At 42.5% G+C, this 23,440-nt stretch overlaps 1 protein-coding gene across 4 annotated transcripts in view; it reads left to right on the top strand.

Moving 5' to 3' along the window:
• The window catches only part of LOC127419594 (inter-alpha-trypsin inhibitor heavy chain H6-like), a 37,453-nt gene extending 14,100 nt beyond the window's left edge, over positions 1-23,353 (top strand). For 2 of the 4 annotated variants that reach the window (XM_051661112.1, XM_051661109.1), the window contains 15 exons: positions 1,210-1,320; positions 2,438-2,685; positions 3,140-3,309; positions 3,397-3,513; positions 13,184-13,355; positions 13,434-13,717; positions 14,047-15,295; positions 17,811-17,843; positions 17,953-17,970; positions 18,094-18,162; positions 18,291-18,311; positions 18,464-18,517; positions 19,105-19,218; positions 19,456-19,833; positions 22,702-23,353. In XM_051661112.1, the coding sequence (XP_051517072.1) occupies positions 1,210-1,320; positions 2,438-2,685; positions 3,140-3,309; positions 3,397-3,513; positions 13,184-13,355; positions 13,434-13,717; positions 14,047-15,295; positions 17,811-17,843; positions 17,953-17,970; positions 18,094-18,162; positions 18,291-18,311; positions 18,464-18,517; positions 19,105-19,218; positions 19,456-19,833; positions 22,702-22,982 (3,319 nt within the window). In that variant the 3' untranslated portion in view covers positions 22,983-23,353. The remainder of the gene's footprint in view (positions 1-1,209; positions 1,321-2,437; positions 2,686-3,139; positions 3,310-3,396; positions 3,514-13,183; positions 13,356-13,433; positions 13,718-14,046; positions 15,296-17,810; positions 17,844-17,952; positions 17,971-18,093; positions 18,163-18,290; positions 18,312-18,463; positions 18,518-19,104; positions 19,219-19,455; positions 19,834-22,701) is intronic. The other 2 variants (XM_051661111.1, XM_051661110.1) reach the window with 2 other exon arrangements.
• The last annotated feature ends 87 nt before the right edge of the window (positions 23,354-23,440 follow it).

Raw genomic sequence — 23,440 nt, 5'->3', positions numbered from 1 at the left:
TAAATACTAATACAACAGGCTGGAAAAACAGACATTTATTCATTTTAATATCCTATATATATTTTGAATGTGTTGAAACATGACACCGGGCGATGCACCCTGAAAACTGCACTGTTAGATCGGTTTCATGCTGAAGAGCCGCTTAAAAGTAAGTTTTTTTTCTTTCTCGTAAATGTAAACAAGTTTAAATGTCAACATCATAATGTATGTCGAAAGGACTGAAGCCTGTCAACCAAAACATGAGTTCATTGATGTCATAAAATAAAAGTCTGCTTTTTAATTCCATCCGTTACTCCTGGTCGGAGGCTTCCGTAAATATTTAGTTTATACGTAGGGTTATGTCCTACCTAAGTTTAATGGTGCAATTCTCAAATATTTAGTAGTGTGTAAATTGTGACTTAGTGCCCATTTATGCCACAACTAGGCTAAGTTGTAACTCACGTATAGCTGGTGCATCCGGCCCCTGGAGTCGCGAGTTCGAATCCAGGGCGTGCTGAGTGGATCCAGCCAGGTCTCCTAAGCAAACATATTGACCCGGTTGCTAGGGAGGGTACAGTCACATGGGGTAACCTCCTCGTAGTCGCTATAATGTGTGGTTCTTGCTTTCGGTGGGGCGCGTGGTGAGTTGTGTGTGGATGCCGTGGAGAATAGCGTGGGCCTCCACACGTGCTACTATCTCCACAGTAACGCACTCAACAAGCCACTTGATAAGATGTGCGGATTGACAGTCTCAGACGCAGAGGCAACTGAGATTCGTCCTCCGTCACCCGGATTGAGGCGGGACACTACGCCACCATGAGGACTTAGATTTACATTGGGAATTGGGCATTCCGGATTGGGGAGAAAAGGGGAGAAAATAATCAAATAAATTATAATATTGCTCATACAATTAAAGTATTTAGCTCAGTGTTTGTTTCATGTGTTAAGCTGGTAAATGACACTCTTGTTGTTTATGCATTCAATGTCAATTGTACTATGCAACCAATGTGATGTTAATAATTTTGCAAATTGTTGGACATAGTAATATAAAAAAATTTACGGACATTTTTGTTTCATTTTGCATAAACAATTTTGGTACAATATTGGGTCACCACTTCTTCACAGTCTTATGTGAAATCTAAGTCCTAGCAAAACCAGTTGAAAATGACTGAATAAGATGATCCTAAACTTCACTTACTGATTTTTCTATTTTTCCCAATGTCTCCCTAGTACTTCCAATGGTAAGGTGTATGTGGCAGAGGTGAAGAGGAGAACTGCTGCAAGGAAGATCTATGACAATGCTAAGAAGCAGGGGAAAACAGCAGGACTTGTTGCCACAAAGTCAGTCCAAAAAATATTTAATACTTTCTCTACTGAAACTTGCTTTTGTCTTTTGGTAGTATTACAGTGTACATACATCCGTTTCAGAGATTCTACTAAGAAATTTTGGTGCCATCCAACGTCTCCAGAGAATTATAAAATTTACCAGACAAATTGGAAAAAATCCGGTCATCTAATTTCAGTGTTTATTTTGATACAGGTAGGTTTAGGATTAGGGGTAAGGTTAACATTGTAACTAGAGATGTAATTAAATGCAGGTACTTTAAGTGTAAGTACAATGCAACAACACATATGTGCATAATGAGTACATTGTATCGAATACTTAAGTACATAGTAGTTAAAGACATTCAAAACAAAAACAAAGGGCAAAGCAAGACTGCTATTTTCCACTTATATTTTTGTTCACAAATAAATGCAAACTTTAGCTTACTTCCAAATGTTTGCACATCCAGGTATTTGCACGTCTAAAATTTGTACAAATTTATATGAACGAACATGTACGATTTCATACGATTTAGCCACCTTATACGAATTTGCGCGACTTCTCATGAGATAGGGTTGCCGTTTCTCTACAGCTTGAGATACAAATTAGCCTGCTGTCCTTCTCCTCCAGAAGACGGCAATGCAAGGCTGTTTTAATGCGATTCTGAAATAAGAAGATTCTCACTGCAGGCACACAAGATGGGAATAATGCAGGCTGTTTTTGCCAGTGTACAAGATACAACACATTGTGTTGGGGCGTTTTGACGATTAACAGTTTTAACTGGAATAGACCACATTTTTAGGTTTGGGCCAACAAACAACTTTTTTTTTTTAAATGGATTTGCTGAAATATACAATGTAAAAATAAATAAATAAAAACAATAAAATTTATAAAATCAAGAAGAAATGACTTTATGAGGAATTAAATTGTTAGAGTTGACTGATGTTGTCATAACATAATGATGAACCCCATTTTTACAGTGTATACAATCCCTAAAGTTTTATCATACAGATCAGCTGTGCAGTTGCAGATGGGTTGAACTATAGAGCTTACTATGAAAAGAGTATCACTAAAACCATGACACATGGACAAATGAAGAACTCAAACCTAAACAGTTTCTGTTGTATTTTGAAGGGAACGGGAGATCGAGAAGTTCCGTGTAGCGGTCAGTGTACCTCCTGGGGCTCGTGTGTCCTTCTCCCTGTCTTATGAGGAGCTGTTGTCACGCCGACTTGGTCACTATGAACTCACTCTGGGTCTGCGCCCTGGCCAGCCAGTGCAGAACCTCTCTCTGGATGTCAGTATATCAGAGAGGACAGGCATCAGCTTCATCAGAGCTCTGCCACTGCGCACCAGCCGACTGCTCACCAATAATGTCCATGGTACCTCAGACATGAGAGTCAATGCTTTGATGTAAAAGCTTGTAGATTAAAAAAAAAAATATATATATATATATATATATATATATATATATATATATATATATATATATATATATATATATATATATTAAAATTATTTTATTATTGTGTTAATCTAAGGTACTATGTTAGATAGAAAATGGTATTTAAAAGCAAATGGTTAATTTAGGTATTGGTCAGATGGTTGCTTCCTGTCTAAGGCTGCTTGAGACTATGTTAAGATTGACTTGTGATGGAGCATGAAAATAACACATTTTAGATAGTTTAGATGTCCCAAATTACCCAGTATCCCAAAGTACCTCAATTCACCTTATATTTTTACCCTTATGCACTTTTGGAGTCTCCAACTTCCAAGCTTTAATGTCTGTATTTTTTTTATCTGTCTCATGACAGCTGTTTTTCACTTAAATTTTAGCAGAGGCAGAACCGCCCCCTTCAACTCAGGTCAAGCAGAATCCTCACTGTGTGCATGTGCACTACACTCCCACCATACAGCAGCAGAGGAACATCTCTTCCAGAGGTCTCAGTGCAGACTTCATCATTCAGTATGATGTGGACCTCAAAGACCCAATTGGGGACATCCAGGTCTTCACACTAATCTTCTTATTTGTGGTACTGGAATAGGTGACACAAGCCATATAGCATTGTAATGTTGTTACTTTTTTTCCTCAGGTGGATGATGGCTACTTTGTTCATTACTTTGCTCCTAGAGGACTTCCTGTAGTTCCTAAAGATGTCATCTTTGTCATTGACATCAGTGGCTCTATGATCGGCACAAAAATCAAGCAGGTATAATTTCAAAACCATTTTCACCTCAATGGTATTGAGAATGAGTTAAAGGGATAGTTCACCCCCCACCCCCCCCCCCCCCCCAAAAAAAGCTAAATTCTGTCATTGTCTTACCCTCATTAATTGTTCCAAACCCATTTCACTTTCTATCTTCCATGGAATACCAATGGAGAAGTTTTAGCAGAATGTCCAAGGTGCTGTCTTCTTTATAATGAAAGTGAATGGGGACCAGGGTCAAATCAAATCAAATCACTTTTATTGTCACAGAACCATATACACAAGTGCAATAGTGTGTGAAATTCTTGGATGCAGTTCTGAGCAACATAGTAGTCGTGACAGTGATGAGACATAAACCAATTTACAATAAACATCAGATTTACAACACAATTTAAAATCTAATTTACACATAATTACACATAACACAATATACAAATAATAACATACAATGTACAGTATACAATACACACAATATAGAATACACATTATACAATAAAAAAAGTATATATAGTATATATAAAATGTACAGTAGGTTGTATTGTACTGTATTGACATTCATGCTGTCAGTTGATAGTAAGTTGCCAGTGTGTTGTTAAGAGAGAATATAATATAATTATAATATAATTTATGACAGTCTGGTGTGAGATATAAGAGTAAGAATAATAAAGTGCAGTGCTGATGTATTTTGATCATGGGAGATCAAGAGATCAAAAGTCTGATTGCTTGGGGGAAGAAGCTATCATGAAGTCGGCTGGTGCGGGTCCTGATGCTGTGATACCGCCTACCTGATGGTTCCAGTGAGAACAGCCCATGGCCCAGGGGTCTGGAGTCTCTGATGATCCTCCGAGCTTTTTTCACACACCGCCTGGTATATATGTCCTGGAGGGAGGGAAGCTCACCTCCGATGATGTGTCTGGCAGTTCGCATCACCCTTTGCAGTGCTTTGCGGTTGTGGGCGGTGCTATTGCCGTACCAGGCGGAAATGCAGCCAGTCAGGATGCTCTCTACAGTGCAGGTGTAGAACCATGTGAGGATGTGGCGGTTCATTCCAAACTTCCTCAGCTGTCTCAGGAAGAAGAAGTGCTGATGAGCTTTCTTCACAATGGCTTCAGTGTGGATGGACCATGCGAGTTCCTCAGTGATGTGGACACCCAGGAACTTGAAGCTGCTGACTCTCTCCACTGGTGCTCCATTGATGGTGATGGGACTGCATTCTCTATCTCTTCTCCTGAAGTCCACCACAAGCTCCTTTGTCTTACTGACGCTTAGGGAGAGGTTGTGCTCCTGACACCAGTGTGTCAGAGTGTGCACCTCCTCTCAGTAGGCTGTTTCATCATTTTCAGTGATCAGACCTACCACCGTTGAATCATCAGCAAACTTAATGATGGCATTGGAGCTGTGTGTTGCCACACAGTCATGTGTGTACAGGGAATACAGGAGTGGGCTGAGAACACAGCCCTGCGGGGCTCCAGTGTTGAGGGTCAGTGATGAGGAGATGTTGCTGCCCATTCTAACCACCTGGCGTCTGCTTGACAGGAAGTCCAGGATCCAGCTGCACAGCGAGCTGTTTAAGCCCAGAGCCCGGAGTTTCTCATCAAGCTTGGGGGGCACTATGGTGTTGAATGCTGAGCTGTAGTCTACAAACAACATTCTCACATAAGTGTTCTTTTTTTCCAGGTGGAGGAGAGCAGTGTGTATTGTAGATGCAATGGCATCATCAGTGGAGTGGTTGTTGCGGTAAGCAAACTGCAATGGGTCTAGTGATGGAGGCAGCACAGAGCAGATGTAATCTCTGATTAGTCTCTCAAAGCATGTGCTGATGATGGGGGTCAGAGCAACAGGACACCAGTCATTTAAGCAAGTGATTTTGGATTACTTTGGAACAGGCACAATGGTTGACGTTTTAAAGCATGTGGGGACAACAGACAAAGAGAGGGAAAGGTTGAAAATGTCCGTAAAAACACCAGCCAGTTGGTTCGCGCACACTCTGATGACGCGGCCCGGAATGCCATCTGGACCCGCGGCTTTGCGGATATTCACCCGTCGGAAGGATCAGGTTACATCCGCTACAGAGATGGAGAGTGAACTAACTTCTGTAACTTCGGCCACGAGAGCTCTCTCCGCGAGAGCGGTGTTATTTCCCTCGAAACGAGCATAAAAAGTATTTAGCTCATCCGGGAGAGAGGCAGCGGTGTTCATGGCGGAGTTTTTATTCCCTTTAAAGTCCGTGATGATATTAATTCCCTGCCACATGCTTCTAGAGTTGGTGGTGTTGAACTGTCCTTCAATCTTGTTCCTGTACTGACGTTTTGCTGTTCTGATAGTTTTTCAGAGGGCATAACTGGCTTGTTTATGCTCCTCCGCGTTCCCGGAATTAAAAGCGGAGGTCCGAGCATCAAGTGTCACGCGAACATTGCTATTAATCCAAGGTTTCTGGTTCGGGTAGATCCATATTGTTCTGGTCGGAACGATGTCCTCTGTGCACTTTCTGATGAAACACGTTACGCTATCAGCGTAAAACTCGATGTCGTCATCAGAGGCGGACCGGAACATCTCCCAGTCCGCATGATCAAAACAGTCTTGTAGCGTAAAGTCTGATTGGTCCGACCAGCACTGGATCGTTCTGAGGGCGGGTGCTTCCTGTTTCAGTTTCTGCCTGTAAGCGGGCAGAAGCAGAATGGAAAAGTGGTCCGATTTGCCAAATGGTGGGCGGGGGAGGGATTTGTAGCCGTCCCGGAAGGGAGAGTAGCAATGGTCCAAAACCCGGTCCCCTCGTGTGTTAAAACTAATGTGCTGGTGGTATTTTGGTGCGACTGATTTGAAACTGGCTTTATTAAAGTCCCCGGTCACAATGAACGCAGCCTCAGGGTGCGCGGTTTCCTGCTTGCTTATAATCCCATACAGTTCCTTGAGTGCCCTGTCTGTGTCGGCTTGTGGCGGGATGTACACAGCAGTGATAATGACCGCTGTGAATTCCCTCGGTAGCCAGAATGGTCGACACAGAAGCATGAAAAATTCCAGATCAGGAGAGCAGAAAGACTTGATAGAATGTCCGTTCCTCTGATCACACCAGGATTTGTTGATCATAAAACATACATCACCACCTCTGCTTTTACCTGAGAGGTCTTTCGCTCTGTCCGCTCGGTGCACGGAGAACCCCACGGGTTCAGTGGCTGAATCTGGAATCTCAGCAGACATCCAATTTTCCTTAAGGCAGATAATGCAGCAGTCTCTCGTTGGAAAGAGATCCGCGCTCTCAGCTCACAGAGCTTGTTGTCCAGAGACTGAACATTTGCCAGTAGAATACTGGGTAGCGGGGGGTCGATTTGCATGACGTCTTACTCTGATGAGAATGCCGGCTCTGTTTCCCCTTTTCCTTTTGCGTTTTCACGGCCGGGCTGCCCAGACAAAGGGCTCTGCTGGTGTGTTTGTAAACAGCGGGTCGGCATTGAGGAATTTGAAGTTTGGTTTACAGTGTGTATTTGCAGAACCAATGTCCAAAAGTGTTAAGGCAGACAAAATCCAAGACAAAAAACATAAGAACTGTAAACAAAACAAACAAAACACTACAATGTTGTGTCAGAGCTCAAAACACAGCCGCCATACTTGGCGCCATCTTGAGTCCAAGGAAGGGGTCTGTCAATCTCCCAAAAAACCCCAAAGAAGACCATAAAAGCATCATAAAGTTAAAACTATTTTGTTATAACTAAGTTTTTTGAAGCCACATGATAGCTTTGTGTGTGGCACAGACCATTTTTTAAAAATCTAGCCTTGACAATCTTGCTTGACAGCTGGGATCACCATTTACTATCACTGTATAGAAAAGAGCAGCTTGGAAGTTTGGGTGTTCCATGGAAGAAAGAAAGTGAAACAAGTTTCCTGTATTCCTGAGTAAATAATGACAAATTTTTTCATTTTTGGATGAACTATTGCTTAACCCTTTAAGCTTGTATTGGGGCCCGTCAAGAAAAAATAATTATCAAAATAATAAATAACTTCAGTTTTGACCAACACAAACAGGTATCTTTTTAATGCTTAGAAGCTGTACTTTACAATGCACGTAGTCATTATGACCAAAACTGAACAAGTGCTTTGAAATTTGCAGACAAATCAGAAGTATTCCTTTTTGATAATTTATAAAAATAATTTGCAATGCACATACAGTCTTATTGTAACTGGTAAAAAATTTGAAATAGCCATATGTCATATGTCATTGGAAAGTTCTCAAAGAGTGGAATACAACAAGCCTTTGCGTTTTACTCACAGATAAAAAATATTGCGAGTAATAGCTAAATACTTGTCTTTGACATACGTTACATGTAAATCGGTGTTGCTTATAAGCCGCTTTTTCGCTTATAAATTCACGAAAAATAACAGTACATAAAATATCACATACCATTACTTATAAGAGGGGATTCCCCTTAAAATGAACCCACACACAATATAATCAGATGAGTAGATCATTAAATAATTTGCACGAAGCACACAGTGCATACAGTACATAATGTGCAATCTGGCTTTCCTAGATAAAATGCCTTCATCAGAAATGTGGTACATTGTCTAGCATTATGGAACGCCAATACTAATCGTATTAGGATTCAGATCGCTGCAACCAGAGGTTGAAGTCATCCAAATATGGGCAGAGAGGATCATTCACTCTAATTATATATGGCCACCAGAAGATGGCACCAAGTACATGACACAGACTTAATGATGGATCAAATGACAGAATGGAACTGAATGAGATCTCATTACTCATGCCTGCATGCTTTAGAGAGAGAGCATACCTTTAGTCATTGATGTTTTTCCATGTGTAATTAGTTCTTATGTACAATTATTGTTTGTTTGGAAAGGTTTTTATACATTAGGATTAATTATATTTGTAATGCTATAACTTTTGATTGCTTTGTCGTATCAACACAAAATATTTCTCAGTTACGGGTGACATTTGGGTTGTAATTTTGGGAACAAGACAAAAGCAGTTTTTCAGAGCTACCTTATTTAGACCCTGAGATATATATAATGTCAAAACAGAAACATAAGAAAAAGTTAATTTTTGGCTCAAATATTTTTGTGTGATTTTTCAGCAGTTTCTTAGGCTGAGAGTCTCATAATTTATCATAATCAATATCATTAAAAAATGTGAAAAGTTTTCTTTAAAATGATACCAAACAATTTGAAGAGTTATAAGCCTATAATTTTAGGCATGCCACTGAAACATCTTAATTACTGTTGTAACCTCCGTTCCCTGATGGAGGGAACAAGACGTTGTGTCGATGAGGTGACACTAGGGGTCCCCAAACACCTCTGATATTTGAGAAAAGGCCAATGAGAATTGATGAGTGGAATTTGCATTCCACTCCCCTGGACATATGGGTATAAAAGGAGCCGGCATGCAACCACTCATTCAGGTTTGTGCTGAGGAGCCGAGACATTTCAGCGGGTAGTTCAGTGTTGTAGCAAGAGAGACACAACGTCTCATTCTCTCCATCAGGGAACAGAGGTTACAACAATAACCAAGACGTTTACTATCTGTCACTCACTCGACGTTGTGTCGATGTAGTGACACTAGAGGTCCCTATACAAAATGCCACAACCAGCTGAACTGTTACGTGGATCGGCGGTGCAGGTGCAGGCAGGCCACTGCGTGCCTAGTAGCAAGTGCACTCTGCCCCATCGTAACTTTCCCAATGCCCCAAGTACGTCACATGGTCCCTCGTACCCCAAGGGGGGGACAAGACGTACTTACAATGGGAACAGGCTGCACCAGCCGCTTCGGCCTTTTCTTCTCTTTTTCTCCCACAAAATTGAAAATTCATTCAGCTGGGGCCAGATGTATTCACGTCAGGGTAGGTGTACTTTCCCCACGGGAAAAAGACACTGCAGAGACCACATCCTGCCAGAAGGGGAGGTTAACATGTGGAGAATACGTCACATGGACTTACCAACCAGGAAGTAACACATATGGAAAGAAGCCCCCGTGGTAGGTCCTACCCGGAAGGGAGGAACACTACAAACACGGTGACTGGTAGCAGAGCAAGCTCTGCCCAAGGCAAGACACGGGGAAACCGTACCATGGAAAAATACATCACATGGGGTTACCAACAGGCAACCAACACATATGGAGCACCTATCCCAGTACAGAGGCTGACCTGACGGCATACTAACGCAAGTACTGGGCCTGGCATTGAATTTCGCCTGCCGCAGGTGCTGAGGAGGAAAGACATCCAGGGTTCAACGGTCCCGGGAACTCACGTGGACAAAAAAAAGCACATGTATTCCCATGAGGGAATGAGGCGCGGCCTCCTGGCATCTCTAAGGAACCTGAAGATCAGGCCGTGCTTCCCCAAGGACTTACCATCCACTGCATCGTGGTGTGCCGCTATAGTGGAAGGAAGGAAAGCACCGCCCCGACTGCGCATCTCTGGGGGTCTTCCCCTCGGGAAGAACACCAAATTTGCGAACAGACGCCACTTTAAGGCATACAGCTGCCTCGTAGAGGGAGCCCTGACCTGAGTGATAGTGTCTACCACCACCGGTGGTAGCCCACTTAGGACTTCCACGTCCCATCCAGGGGCCAGATGTGTAGGTTCCAGAGGTCTGGGCGCGGCTGCCAAATTGTGCCCTGTCCCTGAGAAAGGAGGTCCTTCCTCAGGGGAATTCGCCAGGGAGGGGCTGTCGCAAGGAGCGTGAGTTCTGAGAACCAAGTCTGGGAGGGCCAGTACGGCGTTACCAACATGACCTCTTCTTCGTCCTCCCTGACCTTGCACAAAGTCTGTGCAAGCAGGCTTACTGTGTGCCAGCACATCCATGCCGAGGGGGGCCTCGGCCAGGGAGTACCACAGTGGGCAATGGGAGGATTCCCGGGAAGCAAACAGGTCTACCTGCGCTTCGCCGAATTGACCCCAAATCAGCTGAACCACCTGGGGATGGAGTCTCCACTCTCCCCTGAGCGTCACTTGCCACGACAGTGCATCCGCTGCGCGGTTGAGTTCGCCCCGGATGTGAGTGGCCCGCAACAACTTCAGTCGCTGCTGACTCCAAAGGAGGAGATGGTGGGCAAGTTGCGACATGCCATGTGAGCGTAAACCGCCTTGGTGGTTTATGTACGCTACTGTCACCGTGTTGTCCGTCCGGACCAACACATGCTTGCCCTGGATCAATGACCGAAGCCTCCAGAAATACCGCCAGTAACTTGAGGCAGTTGATATGCCAATACAGTCGAGGTCCTGTCCAGGAGCCCAAGGCTGTGTGCCTGTTGCAAATTGTGCCCCAGCCTAACTTGGAGGCATCTGTCGTGACAACGACATGCCTGAACACTTGTTCTAGGGAACCCCTGCCCACAGAAATGCAAGGTCTGTCCAAGGGCTGAACGTGCGGCGACAGATTGGCATGATGGCCACGCGATGCGTACCATTGCGCCATGCCCATCTTGGGACTTGAGTCTGAAGCCAGTGCTGAAGTGGTCTCCTATGCATCAACCCGAGCAGCGTAACCGCCGCCGAGGATGCCATATGCCCCAGGAGCCTCTGAAATTGTTTCAGTGGGACCGCTGTCCTTCCCCTGAATGACTTCAGGCAATTCAGCACTGACTGCGTGCGCTCATTCATGAGGCACGCTGTCATAGCGATCGACTCCATCCCGAGAAAAGAGATGATCTGCACCGGGGAGAAAGAAGGGGTGCGGGATCTTGAACAACGCCGGGGCAAGATGTGCTGGATAGCCTCCGTCTGCTTCTTGACCATCGAGAACTGCTGGGCAAAGTCCTCGACGGTGTCGCCGAACAGGCCAGCCTGGGAGATAGGGGTGTCAAGAAAGTGAACCTTGTCGGCATCCCTCATCTCCACCAGGTTAAGCCACAGGTGGCACTCCTGGACCTACATGGTGGACATCGCCTGCCCGAGAGCCCGCGCCATGACCTTCGTCGCCTGTAGGGCAAGGTCGGTCGCCGAGCGCAGCTCCTGCATCACTCCTGGGTCAGGGTGACCCTCGTGCAGCTCTTTCAGTGCCTTGGCCTGGTGAACTTGCAGGAGGGTCATGGCATGCAGGGCGGAGGAGGCCTGTCCAGCGGCACTGTAAGCCTTGGCCGTTACACTTACTTGGAGGCACAAGTGCTCCACAACTGCCTTCTCCACCTGAGGAACCTCCATGTACCCCCTGGCCACCCCACCATCGAGGGTAGTGAGAGCAAAGGAACTCAGAGGCCTGGTCCGGGCAGTAAAAGGTGCCTGCCACGACTTTGTGAGTTCCTCATGCACCTCCGGGAAGAATGGAACTGGGGCGGAGTGCGGCTGTGAGTGGTGCTCTGAGCCAAGGAACCAGTCATCGAGCTGTGAGGTCTCAGGGCAGGGTGGAGGGTTCCACTTGAGCCCGAAGCTTGCGGCAGCCCGGGCAAGCATGGCCGCCAGCTCAGTGTCGACCTCAGACTGGGCGACCACACCCGAAGGTAGGAGCTCCGCTGAGTCCTCCGCGTCCGACTGTAACAGTCCGATGCTGCGATCAAGAGCTCATCCTCCTCCTGAGCCCGAATGAGATATTAAACTCACCCTGAGGTGAGCCGTCTGACTCATCCCAGAACTCGACCGGGGCAAACGAGCATACTGGGGAATGGGAGGTCCATGGGGGTTCACCCGGTGGAACCGCTCCCATTGGGGTTCCCAAATCGCCCCCAGCATTAACCGTCATGGCTTTGTGCCTGTAGGCAAAAGGACCAGGGCGGGGAGTGGCTGGAATGGCTTTAGCTCTGAAGAAGGAAAGCCATGACCACAATGTTGCCATGGTCATGCTCTCATAGTGAGGAACCTTGTGCAGGATCTTGAACCATGCCGGGTCAAGATGTGCTGGATAGCTTCCATCTGCTTCTTGACTGTCGAGAACTGCTGGGCAAAGTCCTCAATGGTGTCGCCAAACAGGCCAGCCTGGGCGTCAAGAAAGCAAACTTTGTCGTCCTCCCTCATCTCCACCAGGTTAAGCCACAGGTGGTGCTCCTGGACCACCATGGTGGACATCGCCTGCCCGAGAGCCATGACCTTCGTCGCCCATAGGGCGAGGTCGGTCGCTGAGCACAGCTCCTGCATCACTCCCGGGTCAGGGATACCCTCTTGCAGCTCATACACGTGAGGCAGCGATCGTGGCTGTCAGAGGCGGAGAGATAACGACCACATCCAGGAACTACACACAAACGGAAAAAGACACTTTCCGTCAGTGCTCACTCTTTTAGAGAAAATATACTCTTAGTTGCTCAAGTGTGGCTGCTGAAGCGCCCAGGGGCATTCTCTGCACTTATCTGTGCAAGAAGGGGAGAACCCGCTGTAATGCGCTGTATATCCAAAAGCCGTGTATAACACTTTTGTTTCGCCAGAGGTGAATGGAACGGCAGTGGATTTCATCGACACCACTCGGCTACAAAGAACAAATCTGAATGAGTGGTTGCAAGCCGGCTACTTTTATACCCGTATGTCCTGGGGAGTGGCATGCAAATTCCACTCGCCAATTCTCATTGGCCTTTTCTCAAATATCAGAGGTGTTTGGGGCTCCCAAGCACGACCCCTAGTGTCACTACATCAACACAATGTCGAGTGAGTGACAGATAGGGAACATGACATCTTTAAAAACACCAACAAAAAAAGCTCCAGCACATGATGATATATCTCCCCATTGTGTTTGACTTTAGACTAAGGCAGCCATGACCACCATACTGAGTGACCTACGTGAGGGGGATTACTTCAATCTCATTACTTTCTCAGATAAAGTCCACACCTGGAAGAAAGGCCGCACTGTGCGGGCCACACGGCAGAATGTGCGGGATGCCAAGGAATTTGTTAGGAAGATAATGGCAGAGGGTTGTAAGTATTTCCTCTGTATCTGAAATTAATGGACTGAAAATGACACTGAACAACTCTTTATTCTTCTCATTACGCCAGGGACGAATATCAATGCAGCTCTGCTATCTGCTGCCCAGCTATTAAATCCTTCCTCACATTTGTCTTCACTTACTGGTCATGCGCCCACATCTCATCGGGTTCCCATGATCATCTTCCTGACCGATGGAGAAGCCACCATTGGGGTGACTGAACCAGATGTGATTTTGAGTAATGCACAGAAAGCTTTGGGTTTGGCTTCGTTGTTTGGCCTGGCCTTTGGAGACGATGCTGATTTCCCCCTGTTGAGAAGGTTGGCCATGGAGAATCGTGGTGTAGCTCGGATGGTATGTCACCTTTCCTAGTAACTTAAAAGTACATAAAAAAACATGACACTTTAGAGAAGACCAGAGCTAGTTATCACACTTTTTAGTCCAGTAAATATTTATCAGAGTAGGTTTGTTTTTGAAAGCCAGTTTCTGCATAGACACATAACTTAAAAGGATAGTTCAGCCAAAAATCGCTCTGATGTTGTTCCAAACCCATATGGCTTTATTGCTTCCACAATTTCCCACTATTCCATTTTTAAACACATAAAATGGATAAACAGTTGCTACTTATGAAGTTTAGATGAAATATCTTAAATTAATGTTTTATTTTATTTAATTTCTCTCAGGTATATGAGGATGATGATGCAGCTGTCCAGCTGAAAGGCTTCTATGATGAAGTTGCCAGTCCTTTGCTCTCAGACATCCAGCTGTCCTATTTAGATGACCAGGCCTACGATATCACTCGCTCTCTCTTCCCCAACTACTTCCAGGGCTCTGAATTGGTAGTCACAGGACGACTAAAGCCAGGTGTACAGGATCTGAAGGTCACACTGACAGCAAATGATTCAAAGCAGAAGGTAAGGGTGGAGAGTGAGCTTCCATTGGCCAAAGCAGTGGTAAATGGGACAGTGCCATCTCCAGGATGTGCACATGCAGTGGATGGTATTCCTAGCTTTGTGAATCGTCTATGGGCATATTTCACCATCAAAGAGTTGCTACTGGCTAAAATTAACACCACTGATATAGTCACACAGCGTCTTCTTGTGGATAAAGCCACCAACCTGTCCCTGAAGTACAATTTTGTAACACCTGTCACTTCTTTGGTTGTGATAAAACCGGATACTGATGAACCAGAACCAACTATTAGCTCTACTGTGATGGCAACAACTACAACTAGCAAGACTGCAACTACTACCATAGCATCTTCGACAAACATGACAAATCAAACATCTCATGCTGCCCTTAAAATCTCTTCCACATCTGCAATGGGCACTAAAAAATCCAACTCTACCACAGCTCTAAAAACAAGCAAACCCCTGGTCACCAAATCTGTACGACCACATCCACCACCCTTAGGGCTGCACACCACTGGTCAACCACCGAACACCTCTCTCTCCCTCGACAAAACAGCCTCACGATCACCCAAGAAGACCACTACAGTACCACCTAAGACCATCTCCACCTCACTTTCCAGCAAGCCAACCTCCTCTCCTCCAAGTATCATCAAAACCACATCATCCTCAGGTTTAGTTAGAAACACTCTCCTTCCTCCCCCAAAGAATTCCACGACACCACCAAGTACAGAGAAAACCACTTCTTCTTCCCAGCCAGCCAAAACAACAACACTAGCCACCTTAGTCAAAACTCTACCATCTGTGTTAAAGGACTCATCCTTAACTGACATTGAAAACTCTACTACCTCAGAGCTTACATCTCTTCATCAGGGCCTGCAGACATTATCCTCCACAACTGCATTAACTACAGATACAAACTCAGATTTTGACCCGGAAGTGGCCATGCTGCTGGCTCCAACATTTATGCCTATGCCAGGAATGACAGATGCCCCTAAGTTGTGGGAAGCCTCTCGTATTCTGGGTGAGTTCATTTTGTGAAAGAGAAGCTGGGCTTGCTTTGAGACTTTTTTTTTTTTTTTACATCAGATTCAGCTTATAACACCTCTTGCATACTATTGTCATTATTAAAAGCTATAGTTCACCCAAAAACAGCCTGATCTCATGAAATGTATGTGATTGTGGTGACATTTTTGCAAACCAAAATTACATGGATAGTGTTTTAAGAGCAAATTAGACATGAAATCCACATTGACTGAAGCGACCACGTCATTTCACTTCTATGATACTTCCGCTTCGCATTCATTTTCATTTTGAGCATTCTTGGCTGGACTTGAGGCTCAGTCTCCGAGTTCAAAGTCCAACATTCTATCAGGTGAGCTACAGCAGAAGTAAATCACATTGGAATAAGTGTGTAAATGTTGGTGGTCTGTAATACAAGAGTTGAAATGTATAGTTTTTCAAATTATGCGTTACAGTAAAAGTGTTTCGATATAATAACATAGCAGGGTGTGAGTAATAGAGGGAAAAATAAGTGTTTATCTTCTTTTTCCTGGGGGTCTTACTGGGGAAACCAATGTGGGTGGGACATCTACCGGAAGTCGTTCTATAGCATTCCATAGCTCTGGCTGCAGTCATTTTAGACCCTGTTTACAGCTGGTAATAAGACGGATGATCTGATCGCAAGTGGTCAGCACTAAATATAGTTGTAAATGGGGGGCAAAATGTTTTGTGAATGGATCATCAAAACACATTCAGAGGTAGTCAAAAACCACATCGCATTTGAGGTTTAAAACACCGTCCTGATGAGTCCCAGATGGCAGCGAAGTACCACCTCTCACTAGTCAATCACCCGCCAAACAAAAGTTTAAACTTATGTGTGGATTTAAAAGGAAATTACCGTCTGATTGGAAAACTTGAAAAAGCGATTACATACCCAAGTACGAGAACTTCCCGGCTCCTCCTCAGTGTGTCTGTCTGATTTGAACATGCAGGGTGACAAGTCGTGATGGGTCATTCATGAACGATTCATTCATTTTGAACAAATCTTTTATGTGACTCAGAAGAATGAGTAGTCTCAGAGAGTGATTAGTTCATTTTGTTTTGGACACGCATGCGCATTGTGCAACCTCCGTTCGTTTGTGAAAACCGCATAGGCGCTGTACAGGAAACAGAAATGATTAGTTCACTTTCAACTCTTTTGGTCCGAGTCGTTCGCTCTTTTGTCATGTGAAAAAAGAACGAACGATTCGGACAAGAAGATTCCAGAGGTGAACTAATCTTTCTGTTTCTCATAATTTGTCCTTGGCTGCATTATAATTTTTTCCTTACTGGGACTATAATCAAAGTTTGCATAAGTAGATGTGTTGGGGGGATTTGGCTATTGAAAATGTTACATTTTAAATTAATTCTGCTCAAATGAACAAAATGAACGAAATGACTTGAATAAAGATTCGTTCATTTTGCTGAACGAGACTCAAAGATCCAAGTCAGTAAAATTAACTGATCTTCCCATCACTAGTGACAAGTACAAGCACACACATCTGAAGCTGAACTAACACAGGTACTCAACCAAAACAACCGATAATTTTGCTTGATATGTTGCGTTTGTGCTTAGATTAAATCTCTTCTGCATCTGGGAGAAACAGCGCACCAGTTTTGTTCGCGCTGTCTTTGTCTTTATGACTTTTTTTTTTTGCAGTTTATTATCGTTCAGTAACACACTGATATATTGATTGATGTATGTCCTCATGAAATCAGACAAGCTCTCCTCAAAATCCCAACACAAAGAATGAATGGACGAACACCGCATCTACAGCTGTGTTTACTTGACAACGGAAGTAACGCCCACATTTTGCACTAACCATCACGGGATGTAGGAAAAAGGTGGATAAAGTCACATATTGAAGGGTTTTTTCTTTTCTTTTTTCTTTTTTTCAAATAGCCAAAAGACTTTAGTCTTTTAGTTTTGACTGCTTGCTTGTTGGTTGGAGGTGGTATCACGGGGGAGTGACATTCTCATTCTAGAGAGCATTTGATTGGACAGTAATCTGTGTAGTACAAGATGAGTCATCGATATATTTGGTCCATTTTCCAGTAAGAGAAATACTGTAATTTTTAAATGCATATATCTGCTAAAAATTAATTTTGTCAACTTTTAGGGGTATGTTAGCATATAGATGGCTTCAAAGCTAATAGTCATGAACACATTTTTAATTAGCAAAAATAATAGGTCACACTGTTACATTAAACAATTTTGTTGTGATTTTTAAAAATTGTTAGTGTCAAGTCAAGTTTTCCAGGTCACAATGTGTCCTAAAATTTGAGTTTATGAGTTGCAAGAATTTGGAAGTTATGTATTCATTGATTATCTTGTTTGACCAGACCACTTGCAGTCTCATGTATCATTGCTCATCATTGTCACATACTGCATACTTGAAATGAATAACTATTAGTGCCTACCTTTGTCAATAAATGTAATGTTCTTTTCTGTCCTCCATAATTCATGTCATTTAAATAACATCTTCTTTGTCCATCAGATGTCTCCTCTACCATTCAGATTCAGAGGAAAGGTAAGGCAGTCCATCTCACTCTATTTCTTGACTGCACTGAACTGAAACTACAATAATGCTGTAGCCTCTGATCATATATTTTGTCAACTCTCTTCCTGATTTCATACAGATATTGAACTTGTTAAAGGTAAGTAATACTTGTTCAGCTACAAAATTACAAGTTAGTTTTGCACTGAAGCCAGAAATTACAGCATAAACATGACAAAACAAGAATGAAAAAAGTTGCCTTATTGTGCATGTTATTTTGCAGCAGATTATGATGCAGAACATGACCATGACCATGACTACGACTATGACTACAACATCCATTATGATTCATGTAAGCTCACAAAATAACTAAACAAATCAAATTAAAAAATAATCATATGAAACTGTATTCTGTCCACTTTTCAGCTCCTAAGTATTATTATTATATTCACAATTTTTTAACTTAATTTTTCCTTTCAGATTCAGATGCTCAGGTAGCTGGTAAGCACTTCACTTATTATTTCAAAACCACTGTACTGTATGTGTGTGACAATAAACCACCATAAATGTAATTTATTTTACTTAATTTAATTTACTTAATGTGTGGCAGCACATTAGCAATTTTACCACAGTATGTGTCTTGATCATTTCAGCAGACCCAGATAGCCCGGCGAGTTTAAGTACAGTTAGAGGGTTCTCTTCCTCAGGTATGACTCCAGTACCGAATGTCCAAAAGTCTTATGTCAAATAGTTATAAGTTGTCCAAGATGGTGAAATTGCAAGATATTGTACGAAATGTTTAAACTTTAATTCCAGACAGACCAATCAACAAGCAGAATTTCAAATGCATTCAATACAGGCATAAAATTGTAGCGGGCCTCCTATTCAACATTTCATTTTAAGACAAGAAACGTCAGTTAAAAAGGTTGAGAAACCTTGGTCTAGGGTTCGGGTAAGGGGTTACACTTTATGGTTTAGTTTAGGTTTGGGTTTGGCGTTAAACCAAGAAAGATTTAGATAACATTGTCCGTTGATTTGTGCATTTTTCTCCATGGGCGTACAAGTTGTACAATTTTTTACAATTTTGCCATCTTGTTATAATTATTTACACTTCTTTCCTCCTTTAGCTGTTTCTGCTTTTGATGCTAAATACAAGATCACAAAAACTGTCGACTTATAGTATCGTAATTGTAAAGTAGCTCGATAGCACTGGTGCATAAATGGAAAATGACTTTGGAAGTGATAGTCTCATAGTAATTATTCAGCATAATTCAATGTTATGTCTCTCTAAAAGTGGATGGAGACCCACATTTTGTTGTTCAGCTCCCAAAGCTACATCAGAACTTGTGTTTCACCATCGATGGCAAGGCTGATGATGTACTACGCCTTCTTGAGGACCCAGAAAAAGGTGTTGTTTTTACAGACTCTATACAATAAAAAATGTTAACCTAAAAATTGGCATTTTAAAGAGGCTAGATCAGGTAGAAATAGCTCCTTAAGGTACTGAAACAATTGCAGGTTACTTTTTGCACTGTAGCTTGCCAAGTATGACTGTGTGTTCATGGAAAAACAAAACAAAATAACAGAAATGCTTTTTAGATATGCTACTAACATGGTCTTGTTTCATACCTTTTGATGTCTTAAGGCATTATTGTGGATGGGCATCTGATGCTGGCTCAATCTAAGGAGGGGATGGAGAATCGTGTTCGTACTTTCTTTGACAGGATTACCATCACTGCTAACAAAGGCTTCATGATTACACTAACATTGAACTCAGTATTAGTGGAAGTGGAAGGGGAGGGACTAGAGCTTCTACCCACTAATCAGCGAGGATCTGTGAAACGTCAGGGCTTAAGAGTCAAAGTTGATGAGCACCATAGCTGTTGGATTGAGCTTGGGAGGGGTGTTCAGTTCCTTATTCTCTTCCATCGATATAGCCACCCCAAATACTTTCAAGTGAAACACCTGGGCTTCTATATTGCTGATGGTAGTGGGCTTTCTCATCTCAGCCAAGGCCTGCTAGGTAGGCAGCATTGTATTTTCATGGTTAAAGCTGAAGTGTGTCATCTTTCCAATACTAAAGCTCAGCTTCTATTCAAGCTTTAAAGGAGATAGTTCACCCAAAAATGAAAATTCTCTCATCATTTACTCACCCTCATGCCATCCCAGATGTGTATGACTTTTTTCTTCTGCAGAACACAAACAAAGATTTTTAGAAGAATATCTCAGTAGGTCTATACAATGTAAGTGAATAGTGACTAGGGATGTGCAGAACGTCTAATTTCACTGATGTTTAAACTAAAAATTTGAAGTTGACTAGTCTAAAAAGAAACCAACCTTCAGAAAACAGTAAAAAAAAAAAAAATGTATGTGACCCATTTAAAATACTTTATCTATTCCAAATCCAACATTAAATTCCACTGATAAGGGGCATTTATCTGCAACGTGCTCGTCTTGCATTACAATCATTGTACATTAAAAAATAGAACATGACCACTGATATATAAATAGAACTGGATTGCTGATGCAAAATTAAACTGCCAGCAGGAGGTGAAGCCACCAGAAGTGTTCGAGCGGCCATCTTAGTATGCCCAAACTCTCATAGAGCTTCAATGACTGACAGGAGAAAACACCCCCGTTTCACCGTCTCCGACCTGCGGATATGACAGTTACATTTTGCCTCTAGTGACAATCATGTTTAATGTTTAATTTGCTTGTAATGGATAATATTCGTTACGAGGGAGAAGATGTATGCGGATCGTGATGTTCAGTCTATCAATGCAGCACAACGATCACCAAAGGAAGCGGGAAAACTGTCTACAAGTTGTAATGAAAGTAGGAAAAGCTGTAATATCTGCTTGTTTAGGGTGACAATAAGTCCTTACCCCCAAAAGGGACTTTAAAAAAGTCAGACCGGGATTTCTAAATTGCCTTACCGTAAATGCCTGGGATTTGCTTGTTTTTATATTGAAATGTTCTCTGTAGTTAGTTTAATTCATTGTCCTCCAGTCGAACACGTATCAGTTTAATTTGAACCAGCTTTGCTTTGCTTGTCTCCCTCAATCTCAGCGCCTGCTGTGCATGATAGAGGGAGAGAGAGCGCATGCGCTTATTCAAGTGACCGCGAGAACAAGGCACTTTAATTAATTAATTTATTTATCCCCTTTTTCTCCCCAATTTGGAATGCCCAATTCCCACTACTTAGTAGGTCCTCATGGTGGCGTGGTTACTCACCTCAATCTGGGTGGCGGAGGACAAGTCTCAGTTGCCTGCTTCTGAGACAGTCAATCCACGCATCTTATCACGTGGCTCGCTGTGCACGACATCACGGAGACTCATAGCATGTGGAGGCTCATGCTACTCTCTGTGAGTCCACACACAAATTACCACGTGCCCCACTGAGAGCGAGAACCACTAATCGTGACCATGAGGAGATTACCCCATGACTCTACCCTCCCTAGCAACTGGGCCAATTTGTTTGCTTAGTAGACCTGGCTGGAGTCACTCAGCACGCCCTGGATTCGGACTCACAACTCCAAGGGTGGTAGTCAGTGTCTTTACTCGCTGAGCTACCCAGGCCCCTAACAAGGCACTTTTTGATGAAAACATAAAACAAGTAACTCTGAACAAACACTTTGATGTTCACAATAAATAAGTCTGAAAATGTCTGTTTGTATCTTTCCTCAGTTTCACTGAACTTGTTTATATTCAGATGATCTGTTCACTGATGAAGTTTGTTAGAGGTGGATACTGTTTGATATAGATACACATAACTTTCTCTGGCTTTCAAGAAACAGGAAAAATTCCAGACTTTAAATAAATAAATAATTACAAAATTACAAAACAATGTGCTGAAACATTGCGCGTATTTCACCACGTGAACATTAATATGACAGTAATTTAAGCGCAGCCTCTGTAAAAATATAAAGACAAACGTAAGTGTAAAAATGTTGATCAGCTTAATGGGAGAAAATATTAACCGACTAGTAATTCCAGCATCGACTAGCAGCATCATAACCATTTATTAGACTAGTCTCGCACACCCCAATAGTGACCAGACCTTTCAAGCTCTAAAAAGCACATAAAGGCAGCATACCTGTACAAGTAATCCATGACAATCCTGTGGTTAAATCTATATCTTTAGAAGCAATACAATAGATGTGGTTGAAAAACAGATCTGTATTAAAGGCCTTTTTTTTTTTTTTTAAACTATAAATCTCCACTATCACTTTCACATTCTGAAAGTGAAATTGGAGATTTATAGTAAAAAAGGATTTAAATACTGATCTGCTTCTCACCCATAGTGATTGCATCGCTTCAGAGACTTATATTGAACCACTAGTCATGTGGATTACCTTTATAATGCCTTTATGAGATTTCTGGAGCTTGAAAGGTCTGGTCACCATTCACTTGCATTGTATGGACCTACAGAGATGAGATATCTTCTAAAAATTTTCATTAGTGTTCTGAAGAAGAAAGAAAGTCATAAACATCTGGGATAACATGAGGGTGAGTAAATGATGATAGAATGTTCATTTTTGGGTGAACTAACCCTTTAAGCTTTATATGTAGAGACAATTATAAGTAGTCAATTTGTAGGTTGATTTCCCTGAAATTTCCAAACATTGCTCAGTTTGTTTGATCAACATTGCCTCAAACAATGCCATACGTTTAAGGCGGGACTAGTGTTTGCTGACCAATGGCAGAGGAAAGGAGTGTTCAGGGAAACCTATTTGAAAACAATAATTTTTGTAATTCTGTATGGTGATGCTAGTGTGCAAATATTAACCACTTCAGCTTTAAATCCTATTCACTAAGGTATCAAATATTGTTTTAAGCACTCTTTCCATATTTCTGAGGATCTCAGTTTGGTATATCTTTCCAATTATAGGCCAGTTTCAACATACCCATTTAGAGGTGACTAGGGTAACGGACCGGGCTGGTTTCCATCACGCACAAACAAACAAGAACAGTTTGTTGGTCATGGGCCTGCTCAAGAAAGGAGATGAGCATTTTCCCGTCACCCTACAGGACAAGATTCTGAAGGACTCATCCAGAAAGAGACACTCAGCCCAATGTTGGGTAGTGCCAAAAGTGGATGTAGAGAGACTTCTGGGCAACTCCTATCAAAGTTATATTGTGGATCACCAACAGATAACACCCCAATTGTAGTTCACGTCTCAAAATCTGCAGAATTACTGTAGGTACAAAAAAGGACACTGGAACACTCTTGTGCTTATTGATAGTAAACCAACTTTAGAGTATAACCGAACAAGTGATAAACTACAGATAGTTTAGGATATACATAAACAGTGGAGGATTGAAGGATGGTGCTGTGCTGCTTGCAAAATCAGTAAATGGTCATAATATTGCCTTTTGAACCGTATGGACTTAACATTTTACCTATGTCACATTTAATATTCTCACTGTGATGTGACTTTAAAGACAGGTAATCAAAACCATTTCTTAAGAATATCCAAAGATTTTTTTTCTAAGCTTCTATTTAGTTGGCATAAAAATGTAAGTGTATATATGTGTCCATTTATAATTATACAGCAGATAATAAATGTGTACAGATTCTAAAATGGTGTACTTTATAATGGATGATCTTTGTCCTGTTAGAAAGCAAA

The sequence above is a fragment of the Myxocyprinus asiaticus genome, chromosome 29, assembly GCF_019703515.2.
Source record: "Myxocyprinus asiaticus isolate MX2 ecotype Aquarium Trade chromosome 29, UBuf_Myxa_2, whole genome shotgun sequence".
Classification (NCBI taxonomy): Eukaryota; Metazoa; Chordata; class Actinopteri; order Cypriniformes; family Catostomidae; genus Myxocyprinus; species Myxocyprinus asiaticus.
Note: the sequence above shows the minus strand (reverse complement) of the source record. Positions and strands in the feature narration are given on the sequence as shown.